The following is a 26,080-nucleotide window of genomic DNA, read 5'->3' as shown; positions in this document are numbered from 1 at the left end:
TGTTGTCAACTAAGTGAGTTATCTAAAATGGATGGGCGATGATGGGTGTTAGCGTTGGTTGATTACATCTGGCAGAAGAGGATAACGGTGGAGTGTCACTTGATGGAGAGATTATTACGTTCGTCATCCGGACGTCGAGATACGTCAGAACGACGGCCGGACGCAGCTCGACGTACGGACGACGAACGTAATAATTTTTCCACTTGATGGCATTTGAATATTTATATGATTCAAGTTCTTAAATATTGTATCAAAATATGCGTTTGATTATATGAAATTGCTCTTAACATATTAATGCGGTAGTGCTAATTATTAAAAAAAATAAAACTAAATTCAATTTTAGAACGGATAATTTTCACCATAATTAATTTTAAGCTGCATATTTTAATATTTTAAGTGTTATTAATTTAAATCCAAAAACTTTAAGAAGTTTTTAATAGAGAGAGTAAGAGAGAAAAACAACAAATATATGGCATTTTTATTATGAAATGAGTTCTATATTTGGAAAGATACAAAAATAGTTATTTTTTTTTTAATATTAGCTTTCCCGCGAGAAAGAAACATTGACGGCCTCAAGATTCTATTCCTACCGCTCACTTATAAATGCAGCCCGCTTTCCAAAAAAAAAAAAAACGGGGCTAACACTTGAGGAGGCAATATTGGAAGAAGGATTGGATGACCATAGGAAGAGGAAGCTCCGCCGTAGTCTACCTTGCATTCCACCATAGCTTCCCCTCCGCGACATTAGCCGTCAAATCCGCTAATCTCTCTTCTTCCGCGCTTCTCCAACACGAAGAAGCTGTGCTCAAAAATCTGCAGGGATGTCCCCAAATCATCCGCTGCTTCGGCCACGATATCACCGCTGATGCCTTCAACAAACCAATTTACAACGTTTTCCTTGAATACGCTTCCGGCGGCTGCATTTCCGGCACCCTACCAGAACCAACCATCCGCTGCTATGTTGGTTCCATCCTCCTTGGTCTTCGACACATCCATAATATGGGATATGTCCACTGTGACATCAAACCAGATAACATCTTAATTGTCGACGGAGAAGCGAAGATCGCCGACTTCGGTCTTGCGATGAGGGTGGGAAAGGAATCCTCCAAGGGAAACATAAGGGGAACGCCGCTATACATGGCTCCTGAATCTGTTTCAAGGAATGAGTACAATGCGGCGGCGGACATTTGGGCTTTAGGATGCTCGGTGTCGAAAATGGCTTCAGGCCGACTGCCTTGGCACAATGTCGAGGATTCTGACCATGGAATTCAACATCTGTTGTTTCGAATCGCGTTCAGCGACGAGCTACCAGAGATCCCCCTGGAGATGTCAGAGGAGGGAAAGGATTTCCTTCGTTGTTGCTTCCAAAAAGATCCCAAGGATCGCTGGACCGCAGAAATGTTATTAATGCACCAATTCGTGACCTCATCTTCAGAATTGGAATTAGACGTAGAAGTCATTAATTGCTCTGTTTTGCACCAGACCCCCAAAAGTGTGTTAAGTTACTCATTCATCAATCCAATAATTCCACTGACTCCTCCGAAACCTTTGAAACTGCCGGATTCATTTCCGATTTTGGAAGCGGTGGGATGCACGAGGTAGGGATAGAGAAAGAGTCTATTTTTTATGCGTTAAGTTCCTTTGCTGAATCACGATTGGTGTTCTTCTTGAGCTCTGATTCAGAGAAAAATGTAGGGGTTAATCATTAACTAAATAAGCATGATTAGTTATTTAGTAAATAAATCTGATACTCATGTGTTGGTATCTTTGATCAATTTATTGTTTTTGGTTATAATTCAATCTTAACCTTCTTTACATCTTTCTTTATCTATCTATATATATATATATATATATTAAGAAATTGTTTAAAAATAAAATTATTTTAAATATTTTCATAGTTGAGTTAGTTTAGTTTATTTTATATAATTAATACTTTTTATTTACATACATGCCACCTTCCTTTTATATGACAATGTGTATTTCACATATTAAAAGTTAACTTGGTGTACTTTTTTAATTGATGTGAAAGATTTGGGTGGTATAAATATAAAAACCAAAGTTTAGACGTTAGACATATAAATACATTAAACTAAGATGTTAAACTAAGAATCGATAGTCCTTTTTTTAAGTTTGCAACAAGATGTCAAACTCATTATTTTGTCTCCTGGTACGTAATTATAACAAATATATTAAAAATTTATGAGTTGTTTCTAAATTATGTATTTCATGCAGGTAAATATTATCTGGTTGACGCCTGATATCCCTTACAAAGGAGTTATATATGTAAATGATAGGAATTGGGTGGTATGTATGTAAATACCCTTCTATTTTTAAAAGTGTTACATACATAACACACAATTCTTGTATGTTTACATTTCCGATACTTAAAATTTGATATTTACTTATATACTACTTCAATATCCCAATCACATGTGAATTTATGCATGAAAATGTAAAACTCATTTTCGAAAACTTGATGTTGTCGGCATCCTTGCTGTGATTTAAAGGTCTCAACATCATATATATATATATATATATATATACACAAATACATAAGAATGATGTGTTATATATAAATATATAGGATTTGGATGGTATGTATGTAAATGCCCCATGCATAATTAACCTTCATCATAAATACCTCTAATAAAATCATTATTTCTCACAAGATACTTTCTAATTTCAAAGGAATCCAATGGGGACCTATGGTTAGAATAGCAAAAAGAGAAAAAAAAAAAAACACTTGCAGTCTTCTCAGCCTTGAATAGATCACATTTCAGTACTTGATTGACACAATGATTTGAAATTCAGAACCAAGTGTTTTTTTGGATTTTAACTGTTATGTAATATTTTTTTTTTTTGATTTTAGTATATTAAATGTTTTCTCATTATTATTTATGTTACAAACAACTCGACTGTTTGTGGTCGAAATGATTGTTTTTTCCACAAACAGCTACAGATCAATTGTTTTCAAACCGCAGAAACCACACAGCTTAACGAATTCTTTAGTTCAGGGGCAAAATTGTCATTTATCTAGAAATAGCTGCAAATCAACTGTTTTACAAACGCATAAAACAAACAGACAAACAACTTATTAGGATCATCTGCAGATATGAATGCAGTTTATCAGCATAAGCTGGATAAACTGCATCCTCCCTAAACAGATCCTTAAACAATTTAAATCTCCCTCACATAAAATTTTATATATGAGTGATATTAAACTTGCACAAACTTCTACTGTTCATTCACGCTCAACACAATATTTTTGGGGCAAAACGCTCAAAATCTATCCTCAATCAGATTGAATGTAATTAAATTAAACATGAAGGACAATTAAGATCTATTATTTTTCTTTTTTAATTCCTTTATTAAATCAAGAAACATATTTTCTCAATAAGAAAATCATTTACAGCTGTCCTTAGAAAATTGAAAAGAATATTTTATAGCTGGCCGGGAAATATCTTTATGCATGGGAAGTTAAATATGACAACATATCTGAACTTTTTGTTCGAAGATTTTAGCACATCCTACTCGATTCTCATGTATTTATATATGGCAACATATTTGCAATGTATTTAAATATAGAAACATATTTTAACTTTTATTTAAAATACAATTTTCATAGAATTTTATCCCCCACAACATATTTGGGATGTCCTCAGATCATCCGCTACTTTGGACATGACATCACCACCGACACCTCCGGCGAACTAATGTACAACCTTTTCTTTGAATAAGCCGTCGGAGGCTGCATTTCCGGTATCCTACCGGAGCCAACCGTCTGCCGCTGTGTTCGTTCTATCCTTTTGGGTCTTCAACACATCCACAACATGAGATATGTTCACTGTGACATAAAACCCGATAACATCTTAATTGTCGACGGAAAAGCGAAGATCGCCGATTTCGGTCTTACTACGAGGGAAGGAGAGGAATCCACCAATGGATACATAAGGGGAACGCCGCTGTATGTGGCTCCCGAGTCTGCTTCAAGGTATGAGTACAATGCAACGGCAGACATTTGGGCTTTAAGATGCTCGGTGTCGGAAATGGCTTCCGACCAACTACCTTGGCTCAATGTCGAGGATTTTGACTATGGAATTTGGCCTCTGTTGTTTCGAATCGGGTGCAACGATGAGTTGTCGCAGATCCCCCAGAGATGTCGGAGGAGGGTAAAGATTTTCGTCGTTGTTGCTTCTAGAAAGATCCAAACAAATGTCAGATTGCAGAAATGTTATTAACGCACTCATTCGCCGCTTCCTCCTCTTCAGAATTTGAATCAGAAGCAGAAGTCATGTCTTGCTCTGTTTTGCACCGAATGCCCAAAAGTCTGTTTGGTTACTCATTGGCCAATTCAGTAATTCCACTTACTCCTCCGAGAACTTTGAAACAACTGGATTCATTTTCGATTTTAGATGCGGTGAGAGAGATGATGAGAGGATTGGCCACACTAAAAAACTGTCAGATTGGGCGAACACTTTGTCGGAGAAGGAGGAGGAGGAGGAGGGAGGATGGTTTACTGTGAGGGAGAAGAACTCGAGTGGTAGAATTCAAGAAGAGATTGTTCAGCCCGAAGAGTCTCTTTCTTATGCTTGACGTTTCTAAGCCGCCATTGGTATTCTTCTCGAGCTCTGATTCAGTGAACAATGTAAGGATTAATCATTAACGGAATCAGCATAATTAGTTTTTTAATAAACTAATCCTGTACTAATGTGTTGGTATCTTTGAACAATTTACTTGCTGCTTTTGGTTATAATTCAATTTTAACCTTCTTCGCATCTATCTATCTATGTATATAGTAAGAAATCATATATAAATTATTTTAAATATCTTCATTGTTGAGTTTTATGTTTATAATAAATTTCACCTCTTTTTACTCCCAAAGTTCATCTTACGAGCCTTTCAATTGATATTTTTTAATACTTTCATAAGTGATTAACTAAAATAAATGTCAAGAATTATTTTTGAATATGATATATTTATATAAAGAAAATAAAATCAATCTTTTAGGCCATATAATTTATTGCATTTAGGCAAATTAAGTATATTGGTTTCTTCATATTTTGAGGATATTTATTCAGGCTGTTTTAATTACGTGAGTGTACTTCGTGGAAGAAGCTTTTAGGAAGAAGAAAACGCCAGGTCACCCTAAAAAAATTATAGGAAAATTTACATACATACCACTCAGTCGCTATGTATTTACATATCTAACACCTAAACTTCAAATTTTACGTACAAGTCATTATCGACATCCTCGAAAGGTGATTTCACATTTTAAAAGTTAAAATGGTGATATCTTTGATGTGATAAGAAAGCTTTTGGGTGTTATAAATGTAAAATGTAAATTTTAGGTGTTAGATATTAAAATATATAATAGCTGAGTGGTGTGTATGTAAATGACCCATTATTATATGTACTGTTATCCTAATCTTTATAAATTCTTCTCTACAGGACAACATGAACAACAGAAGAGAAATGAGAGGAAGAAAATGAAGGAGGGTGTGAAGTAGAGATGGGATCATGCCTTGATGCTTTTCTAGCCACAAATCAAAGATTATTAACAGAGAGAGCAAGAGAGAATAACAACAAATATATGACTTTTTCATTATGAAATGAGTTCTATATTTGGAAAGATACAAAAAATAGTGAATTTTATTTTAATATTAGCTTTTCCCGCATTCTGAGAAAGAAATGTTGACGGACTCAAGATTCTATTCCTACCGCTCACTTATAAATGCTGTCCGCTTTAAAACGTTCTTCTCCCACACTTGAGGAGACAATATTGGAAGATGGATTGGGTGAGAGGATCCACCATTGGACGAGGAAGCTCCGCCGTAGTCTACCTTGCATTCCACCATAGCTTCCCCTCTAATACATTCGCCGTCAAATCAACTAGTCTCTCGTCTTCCGCGCTTCTCCAACGCGAAGAAGTTGTACTCACAGATCTGCAGGGATGTCCCCAAATCATCCGCTGCTTCGGCCACGATATCACCGCCGATATCTCCAACAAACCAATCTACAACGTTTTCCTTGAATACGCCTCTGGGGGCTGCATTTCAGGCGCCCTACCGGAACCAACCATCCGCCGCTATGTTCGTTCCATCCTCTTCGGTCTTCGACACATCCACAACATGGGATATGTCCACTGTGACATCAAACCCGATAACATCTTAATCGTCGACGGAGAAGCGAAGATCGCCGACTTCGGTCTTGCGATGAGGGTGGGAAAGGAATCCTCCAAGGGAAACATAAGGGGAACGCCGCTATACATGGCTCCTGAATCTGTTTCAAGGAAAGAGATGTCGAAGGAGGGTAAGGATTTCCTTCGTTGTTGCTTCCAGAAAGATCCCAATAATCGTTGGACCGCAGAAATGTTATTAATGCACTCATTCGTGAACTCATCTTCAGAATTGGAATCCGAAGTGGAAGTCATTAATTGCTCTGTTTTGCACCAGACCCCCAGAAGTGTGTTAAGTTACTCATTCACCAATCCAATAATTCCACTGACTCCTCTGAAACCTTTGAAACTGCCGGATTCATTTCCGATATTGGAAGCAGTGAGAGAGATGATGACAGAATTGACAATTGAAAAGCGGCCGGATTGGGCTAACACTTTGTCGGAGGAGGAGGAAGGATGGCTTACTGTGAGGGAGAAGAGCTCGGGTCGTAAAATTGAAAAAAAGATTATTCTGCCGGAAGAGTCTATTTTTTATGCGTTAAGTTCCTTTGCTGAATCACGATTGGTGTTCTTCTTGAGCTCTGATTCAGAGAAAAATGTAGGGGTTAATCATTAACTAAATAAGCATGATTAGTTATTTAGTAAATAAATCTGATACTCATGTGTTGGTATCTTTGATCAATTTATTGTTTTTGGTTATAATTCAATTTTAACCTTCTTTACATCTTTCTTTATCTATCTATATATATATATATATATATTAAGAAATTGTTTAAAAATAAAATTATTTTAAATATTTTCATAGTTGAGTTAGTTTAGTTTATTTTATATAATTAATACTTTTTATTTACATACATGCCACCTTCCTTTTATATGACAATGTGTATTTCACATATTAAAAGTTAAATTGGTGTACTTTTCTAATTGATGTGAAAGATTCAGGTGGTATAAATGTAAAAATTAAAGTTTAGACGATAGATATGTAAACACATAAGAATTAGGTGGTATGTATGTAAATGTCCCTTCTAAGAATTAAAAAGAAATGGTTTTAGATTTGGTTGGCGGCTTTAAGGAGGATTTATGTCCATTTAGTTTGTATGTCATGTGTGTTGTTATTTCTATTTTTGTGTGCTGGTTGTAACTACCTATTTGTTTTTCTAGTACTAATATTTATTTACTTATTATTGTTCGGGTTAACTCAGATATCTGGTCAATCTTCCTTTTTGATGTGGGTATGATAAGAACTTAGATCTTTTATGTGATATATTGTAGCCAATTACTTGTAGGATGCACATTGCTAATGCTAGGATGTCCCTTTCATGGATGGAGACGTCTGTTGGTGCATGTACGACATGTGTTATGTTTGATTTTTTGGGATGATTTTAACCATCTAGAGGGAGGTTCATCTACCCCTTACTAATTCTTATCTTATCTTGCTTTCAATGCTTATGTTCTATCTATATATTTATTTGGATTAATTATTTAGCAATTGTAGAATATGTTTTTCGATTTCGATGCTTCATTCGGTGCAATTCGTCGTCGGTATTTTTTGTGGCTTCTAGTTGAGTGTCTTCCTTATCACCCGAGGAGAGAGACCTTTTGGATGATGAAATGAAGGGGGCCGCTTTCCCTTCTGGCATTGCAGCTAGTTTGGGAGCTGATAAGCTGCCCTGACCGAGAAGGACAGACGTTGGAGACTTTGTATTACATATGCACTCCTTTTTTATCTGGTGGTTGTTAATACTCCCGTCATTCAATTGTTTGATACGAACCATAATCTTTGACCAATTTGTCTAGCATTTTATCTCACTATCATCCAAACTTCATCATTTCAACTCTTACTTGCTTGGGAGGCAGTCATTGGTGTAAGGGAGTTATCAAAAAAACTGAGACATCTAGCGCTGAATGTTTCATCAAATAAATTATATGGACTAAGAGATTGATTTTATTTTCTTTATATAAATATATCATATTCAAAAAGAATTCTTAACTTTTATTTTAGTTAATCACTTATAAAAGCATTAAATAATTTAATATATATATATATAAATATAAAGAGAGAGAGAGAGAGAGAGGTTGATGGATAAAGATAGATGTAAAGAAGGATAAAATTGAATTATAACCAAAAAGAAAAAGTAAATTATTGAATGATACCAACACATTAGTGCAAGGTAAATCTGCTAAAAAATTAATTATGAAGATTCCGTTAATAATTAATCCCAACATTGTTCTCAGAATCAGAGCTCGAGAAGAACACCAATGACGGCTTAGAAATCTCAAGCATAGAAAATGAACTCTTCAGGTAGAACAATCTCTTCTCGAATTTTACCATTCAAACTCTTCTCCCGTACATTAAGTCATCCTTTCTCCTCCTCCGGCAAAGTGTTCACCCAATCTGGGCTTAGAAATCTCAAGCATAAAAAATGAACTCTTCAGGTAGAACAATCTCTTCTTGAATTTTACCATTCGAGCTCTTCTCCCTTACAGTAAGTCATCATTTCTCCTCCTCCGGCAAAGTGTTCACCCAATCTGGCCGCTTTTCATATGTCAATTCCCTCATCATCTCTCTCACCGCTTCTAATATCGAAAACAAATCCCTTAGTTTCAAAGTTCTCGGGGGAGTAAGTGAAATTATCGGCCTATAAGTATTCATACAGACTTTTGGGCGTTGGGTGCAAAACATAGCAAGCCATGGCTTTCGCTTCTGATTCAAATTCTGAAGAGGAGGAAGCGGGGAATGGGTGCGTTAATAACATTTATGAAGTCCATCATTCGTTGGGATATTTCTGGAAGCAACAACAAAGGAAATCCTTACCCTCCTCGGACATCACTGAGGGTTCTCCAGCAACTCATCACTGCACGTGATTCGAAAAAATAGAGGCCAAATTCCATAGTCAAAATCCTCAACACCGCGCCAAGGTAGCCAGCCGGAAGAGTATGGAACGAACATAGCGGCGGACGGTTGGCTCCGATCGGGCACCGAAAATGCAACTTCCGACGGAGTATTCAAGAAAAAGGTTGTACGTTAGTTCGCCGGAGTTGTCGGTGATGATGTCGTGTCCAAAACAACGGATGAATTGAGAACATCCCTACAGATCTGTGAGTACAACCTCTTCACGTTGGAGAAGCGTGGAAGAAGAGAGACTAGTAGATTTGACGACGAATGCGGCGGAAGGGAAGCTACAGTGGAATACAACGTAGACCGCAACGGAGCATCCTAGTCCGATGGCAGCGCCTCTCACCCAATCCATCCGGACCTGATAACAATTATTCTTGGCAAATGCCTGGCTCCGAAAGGAGATCTTAAATTATATTAAAATAAGATACACTGTTTCCTTATCTTTCCAAATAAATATAGAACTAAGTTCATAATAAATCTGGCTTTTCTTTGTTTTTAATCTCTCTCCCTCTTTCTATTAATAACTTTTAAAAATCTAAAGGATTTACTTTAATAACACTTAAATTAAAATTAAAACTAAAATTAAAATAAAGAAATTAAAAAAGAATAATAATAGATCTTAATTATCCTTCATGTTTAATTTAATTACATTCAATGGAAATCTCATTTCCATTAAATTATTAAATATTTTTATTTTTATTTACTTAAATAAAATAAAAAATGCATTATTATTAATAATAATCATTATCTTTTAAAAAATAAAATATAATTTTTCATGCAAAAGCTTTTGATGTGTTATCAAATTTGGGGTGGCATATGTAAATACATGAGAATTCTGTGGAGACATGAAAAAAGGACATGCAGAAATTCTCTCAACTGGTCAGTGCGATTGCATAAGTGCTGCATATGCACGTAGATAGATTTGAGTGGTATGATTGTAAAAAACAGGTATTTATCGGTGTAAATCTTCCAATTAATAATTTATCAGGGTAAATCTAAATGTAAAAAAAATAAAAAAAACATGACTCATTTTCCTCCATTGAGTCCTATTTAATGTAATATTTTCATTTAATTCAAATAAATTAAGATCAATATGCCCACGCCTTCCTAGGACTACCTCTGTCTTTCTTAACATAAGTTGAATCTAAAACATCTGACCTTCTAATCGGGTCATCAGATGGTCGGCGTTTAATGTGACCAAACCATCTTAAGACGTCTTTCTCTAATTTTGTCCTTCATTGGAGCTACACCAACCATATCACGAATATATTCATTTCACATTTTGCCTCTAAGTGTAAAGCCACTCATCCACCTAATAATTCTCATCTCGGCAACACTTTTTAGTTTTCTGCTCCTTTTTTAATGGCCAACATTCAGCGCCAAAGAGCATTGCCTCGGCAACACTTTTTAGTTTTCTACTCCTTTTTAATGGCCAACATTCAGCGCCAAAGAGCATTGCAGGTCTCACCACTATTTTATAAAATTTTCCTTTCAATCTAAGCGGTACTTTTCTATCACACAATAGGCCCGAAGCATTCCTCCACTTCAACCACTTGAATTATAATAATAACATTCTCATCTATATCACCATCACTTTGAACAATAGACCCGATATATCTAACGCTTACACACCTTTTAATAATTTGATCACCCATAGCTACAATTCTGTCACTAGAGCTACTATTACTAAAATTACATTCCATGTATTCAGTTTTAGTTCTACTCAAACGAAGGCCTTTAGACTCTAATATGGACCTCCATAATTCAAGTTTTTCCTAAGCTTTCTCTCTCGTTTTATCCACGAGAAGGATATCATCAACAAAAAGCTTACACCAAGGTACATCCTCCTGTAAATATCCAGTAAGAGCATCTATAACTAAAGCAAAAAAGATATGGGCTTAAAGTCGACCCCTAATGTAATCTAACAGAAATAGAAAAATATTTGATCAATCCTTCTTTTCAAACACAAATAACAGCTCTAGTATACATATCTTTAATGACTTGAATATAAGTCATATCAACACCTTTATTCTCAAGAACTCTTCAAAGGATATCTCTTGGAACCTTAGCGTAAGCCTTTTCTAAATCAATAAAAATCATATGAAGATACTCCTTATTATCTCTAAACTTCTCCATCAAACCTCTCAATAAATGTATGACTTCCATAGTAAACTTGCTGACATAAATCCAAATTGATTATGAGAAATCTTTGTAATAAAACTTAACCTATGTTCAATTACCATCTCCCATCATTTTAAAGTAAGACATCTACTTAATTCTTCTATAATTCGCACACTCTTGTGCATCCTATTTATTCCTAAAAATGAGGACCAAAATAGTCTTCCACTACTCCTCAGACATCATTTTAGTTTTTAAAATAATATTGAAGATTTTACTAAGCCAAGAAACTCCCAAATTTTTTATATATTTCCACACTTCAATTAGGATAACATCAGGCCCTATAGAATTTCCACCCTTGATTTTTATTAATGCGATGGTAAAAATAAAATATTTGTTTATTATTAATTATATTAAGATCACTAAGATCGATCACACTTTCAGAAATTTCATTAAATAATTTATCAAAATAACTCACCCACATATGTTGAATATATTTTTCTAAGAAAAATATTTTTTTTTTATATTTTCATCTTTAATCTTTAATTGAGTTAAATAATTTTTTTCCTCTTTGTTTGACTAGTTTATATATAAATTCTTTAATTAAGTTAAATAAAATTTTTCCTCTTTGTTTGACTAGTTTATATATAAATTTTTTATCCTCATTAGTAACTATCTATTATAAAGATCACAAAAAACAGAATTTTAAGCATCACAGGGTGTTCTCTTAAAAACCCTACGTGTTATTTGATATTTTTCATAGATATCTGAGATTTTACATTTAAACCAATTTTTATAACATAACTTCTTATATTTTATATTTTCTTGCACATTATTATTCCATCACAACCTATATTTAGTTATAGAAAATTTTTTCTTTTGATTCTCCAAATACATCTTTTGTCACTTATTTAATAATGTTTATTGCTTTATCCGACATAAAATTTATTTCTTCATGAACATCTCAAATCTTGAAATATTGAATTTTACTTATAAAAATAATTTTATTTGTCTTTTAGATACCCCCATCTGATTCTACTATGATGATTCCTAATATTCTTTATTTTACAACTCTTCACCTTAAAATCTAGAACTAATAATCGATGTTGAGTACTTAAATTCTCACTTAGAATGACTTTACAATCTTTACATTCTCGACAATCTCTTCTTTCATAAGAAAATAATCAATTAATATTTTAGTAGATCCATTCTTATAAGTAATAATATGCACATCTCTTTTTTTGAATAAAATATTAGCAATAACAAAATCATACATTAAAACAGAATCTAATATGACTGTCTTCTTCATTAATCACTCCAAAACTGTAGCAACCATGAATATTTCTAAAATATTCTATTACTCTACCGACATGTGCATTTTAATCTCCTTTAATAAAATCTTTTTTTTTTCAAGAGGTATCATTTGTATTAAGTCCAATGATTTTAGAATTTATCTTTAGAACCTATAACTAAACCTACTTGAGAAGCATAAGCACTTATAATAATAAAAATCTTAGCATCAAAAATAACATAAAAAATAATCATGAGTATTATAATTTTATCTCCAATTCTATTATTTTTTACAACATCATCTTTCAAACTCTTATCTATAATTACACCTACACCTTTTCCAGTACGATTCTTACCTAAATACCAAATTTTAAAACCTAAATTACCAATCTCCTTAATATTTTTCTCCAACCCATTCAGTTTCTTAAATACATAATATTTATCTTTCTATAATCATAATATTAGCTAATTTCATTAATTTACCAGTTAGAATACCTATATTCCAAGATCATATCCTAATACTAATTTCATTGACTAGCTTCTTTACCCACATTCATCCATAATATGGGAACTCTTGCCTATTTGATATTACATCAGAGAGCCAGTGTAACAGCATTTGCAAATTTTTCACTGTAATCAGACCATACAACACATCGCTTCCAGGGAACGCCCTAGCACTTACATTGATAAAAAAAAGATTCATTTCATGTTTTTTTGATAAATTTTACGTTGTCTGTCGACACAACACTCCACTTTTTACATCCAGAGCTTGAGATCCAACAATGCCAGTGTTATTAAAATCTTTTATATCACCCAAAAAAAAAATCACTATCACTATCAGTAAAAGTGAAACACCTTTTTAAAAATAATTAAAGTGATGTAGATGTAAAAAATCAAAACATTAGGTGTCACATATATAAAATACATAAGAATTGTGTGATATTTATGTAAATCATTTTTTTATTACTTTTAATACTATGGATAAATACCCGGCAATGAATTGGAAAATAATATACGCATGCCTTGGTTGAGGCTATTGAAACAGTTAGAATTCGACTGACCTTAACTGAATAATTTAAATAAACATTGCCGGAACAATGACGGCCTCTGGATGTACAAGAAATGAATTCATGCTCAGAAAATGGCATAAATAGACACAAGCCAAGGTATAAATAATCTTAGAATGGAGCTCAATGACTAATCTGCTAAATCAGCTTTATCTTCTAGTTCAGTGTTACCTATAAGCAGCTGCTTCCAGTGAAGCAAGTTCTTCGAGCTAAAAGCGCAGTTTGTCCTGAGGAGAGTTGATGCGCGCCAGAAGACAAGTAGTGCAATCTAGTCCTGGAAAGAAAAGCAAAACAGAGACTTTTAAGTAGGCTGGAAAAAGGATGAATACAATGCTCACAAGTGGTATTAATTTCAACATTTGCAACGTTAGTGGTGCGAGTGATGGGGAGCAAGATTGAGCTAAAGATAATAATGATCAAATTAATCTTCAACCTGAAAATTTAAAGATGAAGGTCAATATATTTTTCCAATACTTGATATGAAACTAAACCCAGAGCCTCGCATACCTCAACAGATCACATAAATTATCTATAGATCTCCTTTTTTTTCCATAGATGTTACTGACCAGATAAATGTTATAGCTATATAGGCTAACCAAGGACGAGAAAATGAAGTGTTCATCATCATTATCAATCTTATTCCAACAATTTGGGACCGAATATATGGTACCCCAATCTCTTTTCGTTCCTAAAGAGTGGGAGAAACTTCGTTTTCCAGTTTTTTATTAAGGTTATCAATGGTATAACCTTTTCCTTCCAGCCTTTTACTAATTTTATCTATCAAATCTTATAGTGCATTATCTACCCATCGTAAAGCATAATATTCATACATTATCTTTCAGTGAAACTTACCATTGAAATAAGCACCCTAAGAGATGAAGAAGTAGGCTAACCGTGGACTAAACAATAAAAATATAACTGTTTTGTAATAGACAAATTATCTGTAAGGGATTATATTTTTATTCAAAAAAAAAAAAAAAAATTACTGGCCAAATAAATGTTGAAAAGTATCGAGAGCATTATAGACAAGTGCATCTTATAGTTGTATGTGTTTGCAGAGCAAAAGGTCAATTACTGAACTTACCGTCTCTTGTTTGTCTCTACAAATCTATCCGCTAGCCGAGAGCATTCAAACCTTGATATCTGACCAACATATGATAAGTATTCATGAAATGCAACACCTTGTATTACCATAGACAACCTTGCCGGAACTATAGGAAGAATGGCATTGTAAAGGTCAGCTGCCAATTCCCTGCAGCGTGATGTGGAAAAACCAAAAATCTCAAAAAATATCCAAGAAAACTGAATTTTGATATGTTTTCAAGTGTTTTGAAGCATAAAATTAACAAAAAATTGAATGCTGAAGCAGTAGGTTAACCGTTACCTTCTAACTGGAATCAGGGATGGAGATGCCTTTACACCTGAATCTTTAAAACAAGAATTTTGGCCAGTAATGCTCTCCCGTGTAAGTAACTTTCCAAGAGCAGTGCTACCAGTGCTGGAAGTCAACGTCTCTCGGGCCAAATCTGATGTGTTACTGCAACCCAGACGTGAACCAACTGCAGCAATCTTGGTTGCGTAAAAGCAGAGTCCATGCTGAGCAAAAGTAGACCCCATCTCTACTTGTTCATCATGCCAAGAGAATGAATCAGGTTCAACACAAGGAATTGATGTTGGCTCAAAATTGTCCTGCAAAGATACCAAAATATCATATAAAAAATCATTCAAATAAGTTAAAGAAATAACCATCATTATATTTATCTGAATGTTCAAGATTATCTTACACAGGTGATTGGACTGCAGTTGCTAAACATAATGTCAGCTTCTGATATCAAATCTGCAAGTCCAGAAGTTAGGCTTGCCACCAAAGAAACATCTTTATAATTTGACGACAGTAACTTAAGGTTTTCATGATGGCAACTCCTTAGTCTTTTCCATGTTTGGGAAATTGAATCAGCATCATGAGGGCATTCGGTACCATCCCTGTGCATTAACTGTGCACTGAAATCAGGATTAGTACAATTATACGCTAACTGACACTCATTGGGCCTATGTTCATTTTGAAAGCAAACAATTTCCTGATTTCTTTGCAGCAACTCTTTATGTACATCAGCTGTGCTGACATGGTATTCCAAGCACTTGCTTAATTCTGTACTATCCCCATCTGCATTATTTAAACCCAGTCCAGGATGGAGAGCCGAAATGTTCAAACCATATGAACTAGTGGACACTGAGTTTTGAGATACTTCCTGGGAGAAAAATGTAAAATTTTTTTCAGTCCCAGAAACGACAGATGATTCTGACGTACAAGCATCCACAAACTGTCTTCTGGAAGCATTACAGACATGGGAAGTTGACGCTACTTCAGTAATGTCAAAAGAGTTTTGAAAAACCAAGGCATTCCTTGGTTCATCCATCTGATCAAGTTGAGCAATTCCATGTTCCTGATCTTTTGAAATAGCAGAGGCGGTGATAGCTAGAAAACTGTGGCTATCAGCTCGAGTTAATGAATCTTCATGATTGAGCTCATCAAAAGATGACTTTTGACTAGTTGATATATCAATAGGCCTGACCTCATCAAAGGAAAGCCCATCATCAGACTCTGAGGATAAAACCACACAAGGTTTTTGTTTGGTTTTTCCTAGCAAGCATGTCGATGGAGAATCTGAATCATATAAAAGGTCTCCAAGATTGGTCATGTGATCTGAAAACTCTGAGTGACCGGTGATAGATTGTTTTCTCAACCTTCCTTTCTTTCTACTTTTGACAGCAGGTGTAGCATTTAACTTCTCCGAGGGATCATCAGTTTCCCATAAGCTAAAGTTGAGTTGCAAAAGCTCATTAATAATAGAATTTTTTTCCAGTACAATAACTACTTTGCTGATCTCCTCTTCCATCCTTTCTGATAATTCACATCGTAAATTCCAAGGAAACACACGTGGAATTGCCAAATGCACTGCATCAATATCAAATGGCACCGGACTTTTGGTGCATTGGGTCATTTTTCCTAAAGAATATAAGAAAAAACATATGAACAATTACACGATTATTTTAGTTAAAAGTAAATACAGAGGATCATAAATTATGGAAACAAAAGTGATTGCAACAGTGTTTGAGCCTTATGTAAATGCTAAATGTAGGAAAGCAAACAAAAATTGGGACTTCAAGGAGAAACCCATCTCTCTCGGGCATAAATGTGTATATGAGAGCATTTTCTTCTAATTTTATTTTATTCCTACCACCTTATACAAACTTCCGGCTCTATATCTCATAGTAGATCTTCATCAAGAACATGAAACCCACATATTCCAAGTTTCAATAATTTTTATGATGATTTAAACAATCATTAATCAAATTAAAATAATAAAAATAATAAAAAGTATTAGAATATCAGAATATTAATATGCAGCTTTGATTATATGTAGAATTTTGTATTATTTGCTTTGATTTGTTTTTATTTACTTCCCATTATTCTGTTTTTATTTGTTTAATTACCTGTAGATCCTATAATGGAGTATTAATACCCCTCATTGCATCAATAAGATCATCTTGGTTCTATTATAACATGGTATCAGAGCCATGGTCCTAACATATCTACTGTCGGCTGGCCAATCCAGATCCCTTCTACTTAGCCGACAAGGTCTGCTCCCGGCTACTTGCTTTAGCTTCTGCTTCCATCCAGCCGACCAGATCCAACATGGGAAGTTCAGTCTGCGTCGGGATAGATCCGCATGTTTCAACGTCGATGAGCACATCCAACGTGGATAGTTCGATTTACGTGGGAAGTTCGGTCTGCTGAAACAAAGGATCTACTCTAGGAATCTACTTCCATCCATTGTGAGAAACTCAGTATGCTTCAGGACAGATTCCCTCTCCTTGCTGCCAGCTGCTTTAGGATCCTATTCTAATCCCCTGGAAACTTCTTCCAGCCGACATACGCTTCAGGTCCAGCAAGAACCCTTCCAGCAGCCAAAATTTTAAGATTTCTCGACAATCTAACATCTTGTTTGTCTCAATCAGAGTCACGATGGACTACTCCAACACTGAGATGTTATCAGAACATGTTCTTGCTTCCACTAGAGGATCAATTCCAACCTAGTTTCACTAGGACAGGAAAACGACAAGAACTCGTTGATTACAACCCATAAACTAAACGACAACAATTTTCTCCAATGGACTCAATTTGTATCCTTGTTCATCAAAGGGTGTGGGAAATTCGATCATCTAATTAGTGTGTTTTGTGAACCTCCAAAGATTGAGCCAACATATGGAGCTTGGAAAGTGAAGAATTTCATAGTCATGTCGTGGCTGGTCAACTCCATGGAGACTTCAATAGGTCGATCATACATGTTCCTTTATTCCGCTAGTGCCATCTGGACGACAGTCCATGATACCTACTCAGATCTAGGGAACTTCAATCAACTCTAAGAGGTATCTAAGAAAATCTATAAGGTAAAACAAGGAATGAGGATCACGTCCCAGTAGTACAATGATTAGTTGCATTATGGATGAAATGTGATTTGTATTATGACTAAACTTTAGAATTTCCGACAGACCTATCCCTCTTTCGAAAAAATGTAAAAAATGACAGCATGTTCTAATTTTTGACAGGCATCAACAAAGATCTTGATGAAGTCAGGGCCGTATCTTTGGTCGAGATTCTCTTCCTTCTACTAGCACTGTTTTACTAAGATTCGTCGCAAAGAGAATCGAAGCCTCATCATGCTTGATGCATCTACTCCGTCTGTCGAAGTAGCCGCCTTGATTTTTAATAGTGCTCAACATTGGATCGGGTCTCTCCACTTGTGATTACTATCACGAACCCAACCACACTCATGATAAATATTGGAAGCTCTACGAAAAACCTGCATCCAAGCTCTCGGCTAAATCTTCTACTACCAAGGGTTTCACTCTAACGTCTTAATCCAATATAGTACAACCGGCCTCTACCCAGAACAATCTGGAATTCTCCAAATATCTTAAAAGCCTCTACCCAGAACAATCTGGAATTCTCCAAATATCTTAAAAGTTAAATGAAGCACTTAATCAAGCTGCTTGGATCTAGTCTGCTCTCTTCCGACCCATCTACCTCCACGTTTGTCAAAATGCAAATACTATGACACTCACTTCTTTTGACACTTTAGTCCATAGATCATTGATTCAAGTGTCATGGACTACATGACTGGAAGCTCTTAAACTTTCTCAACATAATATCCTTGCTCAAGGAAAGATAATGTTAAAATTACTGATGGGTCCCAAAATTCCAAGGCTGGTAAAGGGTCTTTTGTTTTAACAGGTCTAAGTCTGAAATCTGTCTAACATATACCTCTACTGAAATATAATCTTTTATCTGTTAGTAAAATGACACATGTCATTGATTGTATGCTTTTTTTCTCTGATGTCTGTGTCTTTCAGGATCATCATTCAGGGAGAATAATTGAAACTGCTAAGTGGGTTGACAGGCTTTATTTCTTCCAAGAGAAAAACACAGAGAATGAGACCACTCCACCCAGTAGTTGCAGTTTATCTCAGTTCATTGAATATTCTATTATGTTCTTACACAGTCGTTTGGGTCATCTTAGTTTTCAATATCTAAAACAATTGTATTCGTTGATACTAATGAAAATCCTTCTAATTTCAAATATGAAACCTGTCAGTTAGCTAAATATCATCGTGTTCCTCATCCACCTCACAATTACACGCTGTCTGCTTCTCTCTCTTATGGGGACCTCTCGCACTCTTAGCAAAACCAATAAACACCGATTTCTTACTTTGATTAATGACCACACTCTGATAAGATGAACCTATATTTTAAAATATAAATCTTAAGCTGTTATCACTTTCAAAAACTTTCACACATTCATTTTGACCCAATTCAAAACTTATATTTAAGTTCTTTGAACTGACAATGGTCATTAATTCTTTAACTCTATATTAGAAGAATTATTAGTAAGAGCATTCTTCAACATAACTCTTGTACTCATAATCATAAACAAAATGGGGTAGCTGAGAGAAAAAATCAACATCACTCGCTTCATTATAATTCACTCTAATGTCCGAAATTGTTTTTGTAATGATGTCAGTCTTACCGCCACTTATCAATATTCCCTCAAAAATTGGGTCATCTTAGTTTTCAATATCTAAAACAATTGTATTCGTTGATACTAATGAAAATCCTTCTAATTTCAAATATGAAACCTGTCAGTTAGCTAAATATCATCGTGTTCCTCATCCACCTCACAATTACACGACGTTTGTTTCTCTCTCTTATGGGGACCTCTCGCACTCTTAGCTAAACCAATAAACATTGATTTCTTACTTTGATTAATGACCACACTCTGATAAGATGAACCTATATTTTAAAATATAAATCTTAAGCTGTTATCACTTTAAAAAACTTTCACACATTCATTTTGACCCAATTCAAAACTTATATTTAAGTCCTTTGAACTGACAATGATCATTAATTCTTTAACACTATATTGGAAGAATTATTAGTAAAAGCATTCTTCAACATAACTCTTGTACTCATAATCATAAACAAAACGGGGTAGCTGACAGAAAAAATCAAACTCACTCGCTTCATTATAATTCAATCTAATGTTCGAAATTGTCTTTGTAACGATGTCAGTCTTACCGCCACTTATCAATATTCCCTTGAAAATTCACAACGTTTGTATCCCTTTAGCCATCTTGAGACCGTGATTTCCTAACAATCGAGTCTTCTTCACTTTAGATCCCAAATTTTTTGGGTGAACAACCTTTATTCAAAACACAACCCCAACTCAGAGTAAACTTTATATCAGGCCCATAAAATGTACTTTCCTAGAATACTCTGCCACTCAAAAGGGTGTCAATGTCTGGACCCCTATCACAAATAAGGTCTGTGTGAGTTCTGATGTCTCTTTTTTGAAAGTGCTCCCTACTTCTTACCTCAGCCTCAAGTGAGGAGCTAGAGTTCTTAGACACTGTCATTACACTACTACTGTTGATGTTCACCCCACGTCATATACCATCGAGGAATGCTCTGATCCTTTGGTTCCACCCACTTCTCCTACCGCCAAGAAGCCCTCTGTCCCTTTGATTTCACGAACACATTCTCCAACTCTCCATGCCTACACTCGACGTACTCATTCTGATGAACCTAATATGGAGCTTGGTAACCCCTTACTGGACCATGAATCCCTTCCAGACAACAATCCCCAGTACTGCTACTCCAAATGAGGAAGACAGTTCCTCTAGTAAGGTATGCAATCAGACATGCTTTCTCTATCTCATGTCAAACTATGTTACGACCCTGGCCAATCATCAGCTTTCCTGTAATATTGAATATGCCTTAGCAAACCCAACCTGAAAAGCTGTCGTCGTGGAGAGGATGAATGCACTTTAGAGAAATCATAATTGGTTGGGAAACTGTTGGCGAGAAAGTCGCGGGATGTCGATGAATTTTCCGCATCAAGTATAAATCTGATGGATCCTTTGAATGCAACAATGCACAGTTAATTATGAGGATACATTTGCTCCAATTGCTAAATTATTTACGATCAATATCTTCTGGAGTCTTTCTTGAGCGAACACATTTTTATGGAAAAAGAGAATATCTTCTAGTCGTGTGTTGTAATTCTTTTCAGAGGATCCTATGGTTCCTCAAAGATACCTTCATACATTATGTTTGATATCAAGGAAAAGCGATTCTGGCTTCAAAAGTCACTCTTATTCTGATGAATAAATGTCCATTTCATCTTGTGAATTTTTGGCAATCTTCTTTTCACTTTTGGTTTAAATCTTATAGGATCCATATAAAGCAATTACCCAATTATTCCTTCTCTTTTCTGGGGTCTTTTTCAAGTGTACTAAAAAATCCTTTGGTAGTAAGAAATCAAATGCTAGAGAATTCATTTCTAAGAAAGACTCTGACTAAGAAATTCGATACCATAGCCCCAGTTATTTCTCTTATTGGATCATTGCTCAATTTTTTACTGTATTGGGTCATCCTATTAGTAAACCGATCTGGACCGATTTATTGGATTCTGATATTCTTGATCGATTTTGTCGTATATGTAGAAATCTTTGTCATTATCACAGCAGATCCTCAAAGAAATAGGTTTTGTATCGTCTAAAGTATATACTTCGACTTTCGTGTGCTAGAACTTTGGCTCGAAAACATAAAAGTACAGTACGCACTTTTATGCGAAGATTAGGTTCGGGATTCTTAGAAGAATTTTTTTTGGAAGAATTTGGAAGAATAACAATCTCTTTCTCTCTTTCTTTAATCTTCCTCCAAAAGATCGTAAATACCAATCGGCTCCTCTTATCCCTTGCAGCAAATATGAATTGGCCCTTTATTTCAACTTGATGTCAAGAATGTCCTTCTGAATGGCGACCTTATAAACGAGGTATACATGACTCGTCTTACAAGCTTTGACCCCAGTGCCTCCCAGAGGCAAGTATGTAGACTGCGAAAATTCCTCTATAGATTTAAGCAATCACCACGGGCATGGTTCAGAAAATTCACAAAGGTGGTGGCAGGCCATGAATTCACTCAGGCTAAATCGAACCACTCTCTTCTTATGACATTCCTTCAGCGGTCAGGTAGCTATCCTTATTTTCTATGTTGACGATATTGTTCTCATAGTATTGGAGTCTTTGAAAGGCATCATTGTTATCTCCCTTAAAATAAAGGATTTGGGATATGTCTGGTACTTTATACGCATGGAAGTTGTTCGGTCATCTCTATTTGTCTGTCTCAGCAGAAATATGTGATTGACCTTTTGACAGAGAATAATTTTCTTCTGTGCAAACCAGTGACTTTCCCGATTGACCCCAATAAAAAACTTCTTGATGTTCCCAATGCAATTCCTGTAAATAAGACTTACTACCAACATCTTGTGGAGAAACTCATACACTTTGCCCATACACGCCTCGACATATGTCAGGCAGTTGGGATAGTCAATTCATGCATGATCCTTATGAGTATCACCTCCAAGTTGTCCACCAGATTCTACACTATTTAAAAGGCACACTAAGCACATGTTTGTTTTCTTTTTCGCTACACCACACGTTCCATTGGAGTTTACACAGACGCGGATTGGGTAGAGTTCGTCCATGACCGGCGATCTACCTCGGGGTATTGCTCCTTTGTGCGAAGAAACCTGGTCACGTGGAAAAGAAAGAAGCAGACTGCAGTAGCTTAAGAGGAGTATGGAAGCCAACTTTTCCGTATCCCTGGGAATTTATGAAACTCTCTGATTACGCATCATGCTACATGAACTATGTATGACAGTCTCCACTCCCCAACAATTAATCTGTGATAAAAAGGCTATCATTAGCATTGCTCACAATCCGGTCCAACATGATTGCACCAAGCATGTTGAGATTGACCAAGACTACATTAAGGAAAAGCTCGAGACCACGGAAATTTGTGTCTCATTTGTGTCGTCTAGCGGCTAGCTAACAGATATTGTCACAAAGAACTTCCTCAGCCACTGTTCGATGATTTCAAATTCAACTTAAACATGATTGACATCTATGTTTCAGCATGAGGGGGTGTATTAGAATATTATAATATTAATATGCAGAATTTTGTATTAATTGCATTGATTATATGAAGAATTCTGTATTAAATGCTTTGATATTTTACTTTCCTTTCTTCCTTTTATTAAGTTTTTATTTGTTTCCTTACTACTAGATCCTGTAATGGGTATTATACCCCTCTTTGCATCAACAAGATCATCTTGGTTTTGTTCTAACAAAAGATATACAGAAGCTTACATAAGAGAGTATGGTTGCCCATGCCTTGCACCAATCAAAAGAGAAAACCATCAAATACACTCCAAATATCATCAAACTATGTATTTAACGCTAAAGGATTTGAAATACACGACACTGTTCTTGTTCAATAAAAGCCATACATTTAAGAAATTTTAATGCATTCAATTGACCATAGAATGATCTTAAATTTTAGGGCAATTACATACATAACACCCGAAACATTGCTATTTTAATCAATTTTTCAAATTCTTACTGAAATATCAAAATTCATGATAAAACTCCAACCCATATTTTTCATTTTTATCAAATTGCCAATGGTTCGATGATGGTACATGTAAATACATCAGTTCGCTAGTTCAAAAATATCACCTGGGTGCTAGATTTTCTAAATAACATATTTCGGGTGGTATGTATGTAATTATCCCTAAATTTTAATACACAATATGCCACAAATTTTATTAAAGTGAAAAGAATAGTAAGTCTACTATTGATTTTATATTTGAAAGTGTTACTAGACAGGTTAAAGAGGCCGAGCATGGATACCAAGCTACTATAGATACGACAATGGTGGAAATCAAAAATAAACAAGGAAATTGACAACAATGTAGCAAACTAAATAACATCCTGTAATCACAATCTCAATTGTTGGTGGATAAGTTGGGTTATCTCCCAAGATTATGCTAATGAATATAAGCATCAATAGGAAAAATTAATGATGAAAGGAGCGGAAATGCGAACTCAATAAATGATGAAGTGGCCAACAATAGTTAGGAACAATCTTGTTTCTTCATCTATTAGACGCCGTGGTGTGATTGTTTTGACAACATCAATGTGATGTGATCAACTTTCTGCAAGCTACCTTGGAGAGAAACTATGGCAAGATCGTTTTGACAAGTTCTCTTTATGTATACTCCTAGGGATTGTAACAGGAGAGCTCTCTTTTGTGCTTTGCTTGTCTTGGATGATAGTTTTATTTTGAAACATGTACAGGATAACTGTGTTCTCTTTTCTATTTTTATAGAGGATAGATCACAATCTTGTATTGGCTAAGTGCACATTGGCAAACCTTTTATGCTTTTTATATTTTTAACACAATATATACAATTTCAAGAAATGATACCATCCTAAAGGAATCCATCACACGAGAGTCTGCGACGATTAATTCAGGTGCTTGAATCTAAAAAAGGTCCACAATGGCACCCATGATTTTACTAATAAATTAAATTAACCATAAGAAAGTTGGCACTAACTGGTTATGTTGGTGATAACATAATGGAACCCTTGCCCTCCAAACCAATTAAGAAAATTACAATATCGATAATATAGAAGAAAGATAAAATTCATGCCCATCATCATAACTAAAGGTCCCAGGTCTATGCCAACAAGCTAAGATATCGCCATACACCATTCCAGTGCATTAGAGAAGTGCAATAATGAATGAAACACAGGTAGGAATTGAGAAGCTATAACCAACATTAGGAAAATTGAGTACACACAATTACCACCTCAAATCATCTTTGAAACATAGTTAGGGATCACCGTAAAGTTCATGGAGTGATAAGGAGAAAGTAGCCATATTCTCCCCTAAAATTGTTTAATTATATTAAATATATGTTTATAGCGATAACATTATACTTAATGAATTTAAGCTGAATTTCTATTGCATTGAAATCAAAGAGTTCATCAAATTTTTTACATAAAATAGCAAGCATGTCGATGTTAAATCCACTAAGTTGTTAACTGCATGATAGTTTTAAACCTTCATTATATCTGCCACTACTTGGCCATAAGAGAAAGTGGCCTAAGAGATATGTTATCACACCTGCGACAAAACATCCTTTGCAGCAAAATTACGGTTGTAACAACCAATTTGATTAGTTGTTGATACCTTTTTTAGAATATTTTTTGGAGACCTTCTAAAGGAAATTGAATAGTTTATCTTGTGGTGAGATGAAAATACAAAAGAGATAATGAAAGGAGTACTTCTATAGCTAGAATATTCTGAGACTTTTATTAAAAAAAATCCACATCTTCATCAAACCAAAGCTCCTTATTTCCTCCATTCAGACTTATCTTTCTCTCTCGACCAAAAAAATATTTTTTATATTAATTTAACTTTAATTATCTATAGTAGAAATTAAGTTTTATACTTGTTAAGTGATAACCTAGGATCACTAGTAACAACCAAATACTTGAAAATTTTAGAAGATTTTAACATTTTACTTAAAAAGCCTATTTGTACTAAATCTCTAAAAACATGAAAAGTGACGTGTGTAAATTTTAATTTAGTTTGGTGCTCTTGCCATAAAAGCAAGTGGGTGCTCTTGCCATAAAAGGAGTGGGTGCTTGTCGGCGCTTAAAAGGGGAAAAGTTAATGTTTGGGGGTCGCCCGTAAGAAGCTGTCGGTCGCCGGAATCGAAATCCCGTCGCCCGCTTCGGAAGGACTTTTTAATTTACGTATATATATATAATTTTAGAAAAATATGAAATCAAACTGACCTCATATTTTTCACAGTTTAATTGAAAGAGCACTCAACCTCAAATCTTGTATCTATCCCGAGGGATAAACACAAGATTTGAGGGTGAGGCTCGATCAAATAAACTAAGAAAGATATGACATCCGTTTGGTCTGCCGAAACCGTTTTATTTGCCGACAAGTTCCCCTATTTAATACAGAAGAATTAAATAGGGTTTATTTTAAGCTGGGCTCGGAAAAGCTCTCTATAAGGGCAAGCCCCTATAGTTAATTACATCTTAAAT

At 35.0% G+C, this 26,080-nt stretch overlaps 4 protein-coding genes across 8 annotated transcripts in view; 3 read left to right on the top strand and 1 right to left on the bottom strand.

Moving 5' to 3' along the window:
* The first annotated feature begins 675 nt into the window (after nucleotides 1-675).
* LOC110021761 (mitogen-activated protein kinase kinase kinase 3-like) lies at nucleotides 676-1,602 on the top strand. The gene has a single exon (XM_020720379.1). The coding sequence runs from the start codon at nucleotides 676-678 to the stop codon at nucleotides 1,600-1,602; it is 927 nt and encodes a 308-aa protein (XP_020576038.1).
* Nucleotides 1,603-3,830: 2,228 nt separating this feature from the next.
* LOC110021760 (mitogen-activated protein kinase kinase kinase 3-like) lies at nucleotides 3,831-4,593 on the top strand. The gene is made up of 2 exons (XM_020720378.1): nucleotides 3,831-4,214; nucleotides 4,327-4,593. The coding sequence occupies exons 1-2, from the start codon at nucleotides 3,831-3,833 to the stop codon at nucleotides 4,591-4,593; spliced, it is 651 nt and encodes a 216-aa protein (XP_020576037.1).
* A 1,186-nt stretch (nucleotides 4,594-5,779) lies between these two features.
* LOC110021759 (mitogen-activated protein kinase kinase kinase 3-like) lies at nucleotides 5,780-6,791 on the top strand. The gene has a single exon (XM_020720377.1). The coding sequence runs from the start codon at nucleotides 5,787-5,789 to the stop codon at nucleotides 6,789-6,791; it is 1,005 nt and encodes a 334-aa protein (XP_020576036.1). The 5' UTR covers nucleotides 5,780-5,786.
* A 6,610-nt stretch (nucleotides 6,792-13,401) lies between these two features.
* The window catches only part of LOC110021763, a 93,000-nt gene continuing 80,321 nt past the window's right edge, over nucleotides 13,402-26,080 (bottom strand). For all 5 annotated transcript variants that reach the window (XM_020720380.1, XM_020720381.1, XM_020720383.1 and 2 more), the window contains 4 exons: nucleotides 15,334-16,556; nucleotides 14,934-15,238; nucleotides 14,634-14,801; nucleotides 13,402-13,823 (listed from right to left, as the gene is read on the bottom strand). In XM_020720380.1, the coding sequence (XP_020576039.1) occupies nucleotides 13,721-13,823; nucleotides 14,634-14,801; nucleotides 14,934-15,238; nucleotides 15,334-16,556 (1,799 nt within the window). In that variant the 3' untranslated portion in view covers nucleotides 13,402-13,720. The remainder of the gene's footprint in view (nucleotides 13,824-14,633; nucleotides 14,802-14,933; nucleotides 15,239-15,333; nucleotides 16,557-26,080) is intronic.

Source organism: Phalaenopsis equestris, unplaced genomic scaffold (genome assembly GCF_001263595.1).
Source record: "Phalaenopsis equestris unplaced genomic scaffold, ASM126359v1 Scaffold000143, whole genome shotgun sequence".
Taxonomy (NCBI): domain Eukaryota; kingdom Viridiplantae; phylum Streptophyta; class Magnoliopsida; order Asparagales; family Orchidaceae; genus Phalaenopsis; species Phalaenopsis equestris.
This window is presented reverse-complemented; position numbering and strand designations above follow the sequence as displayed.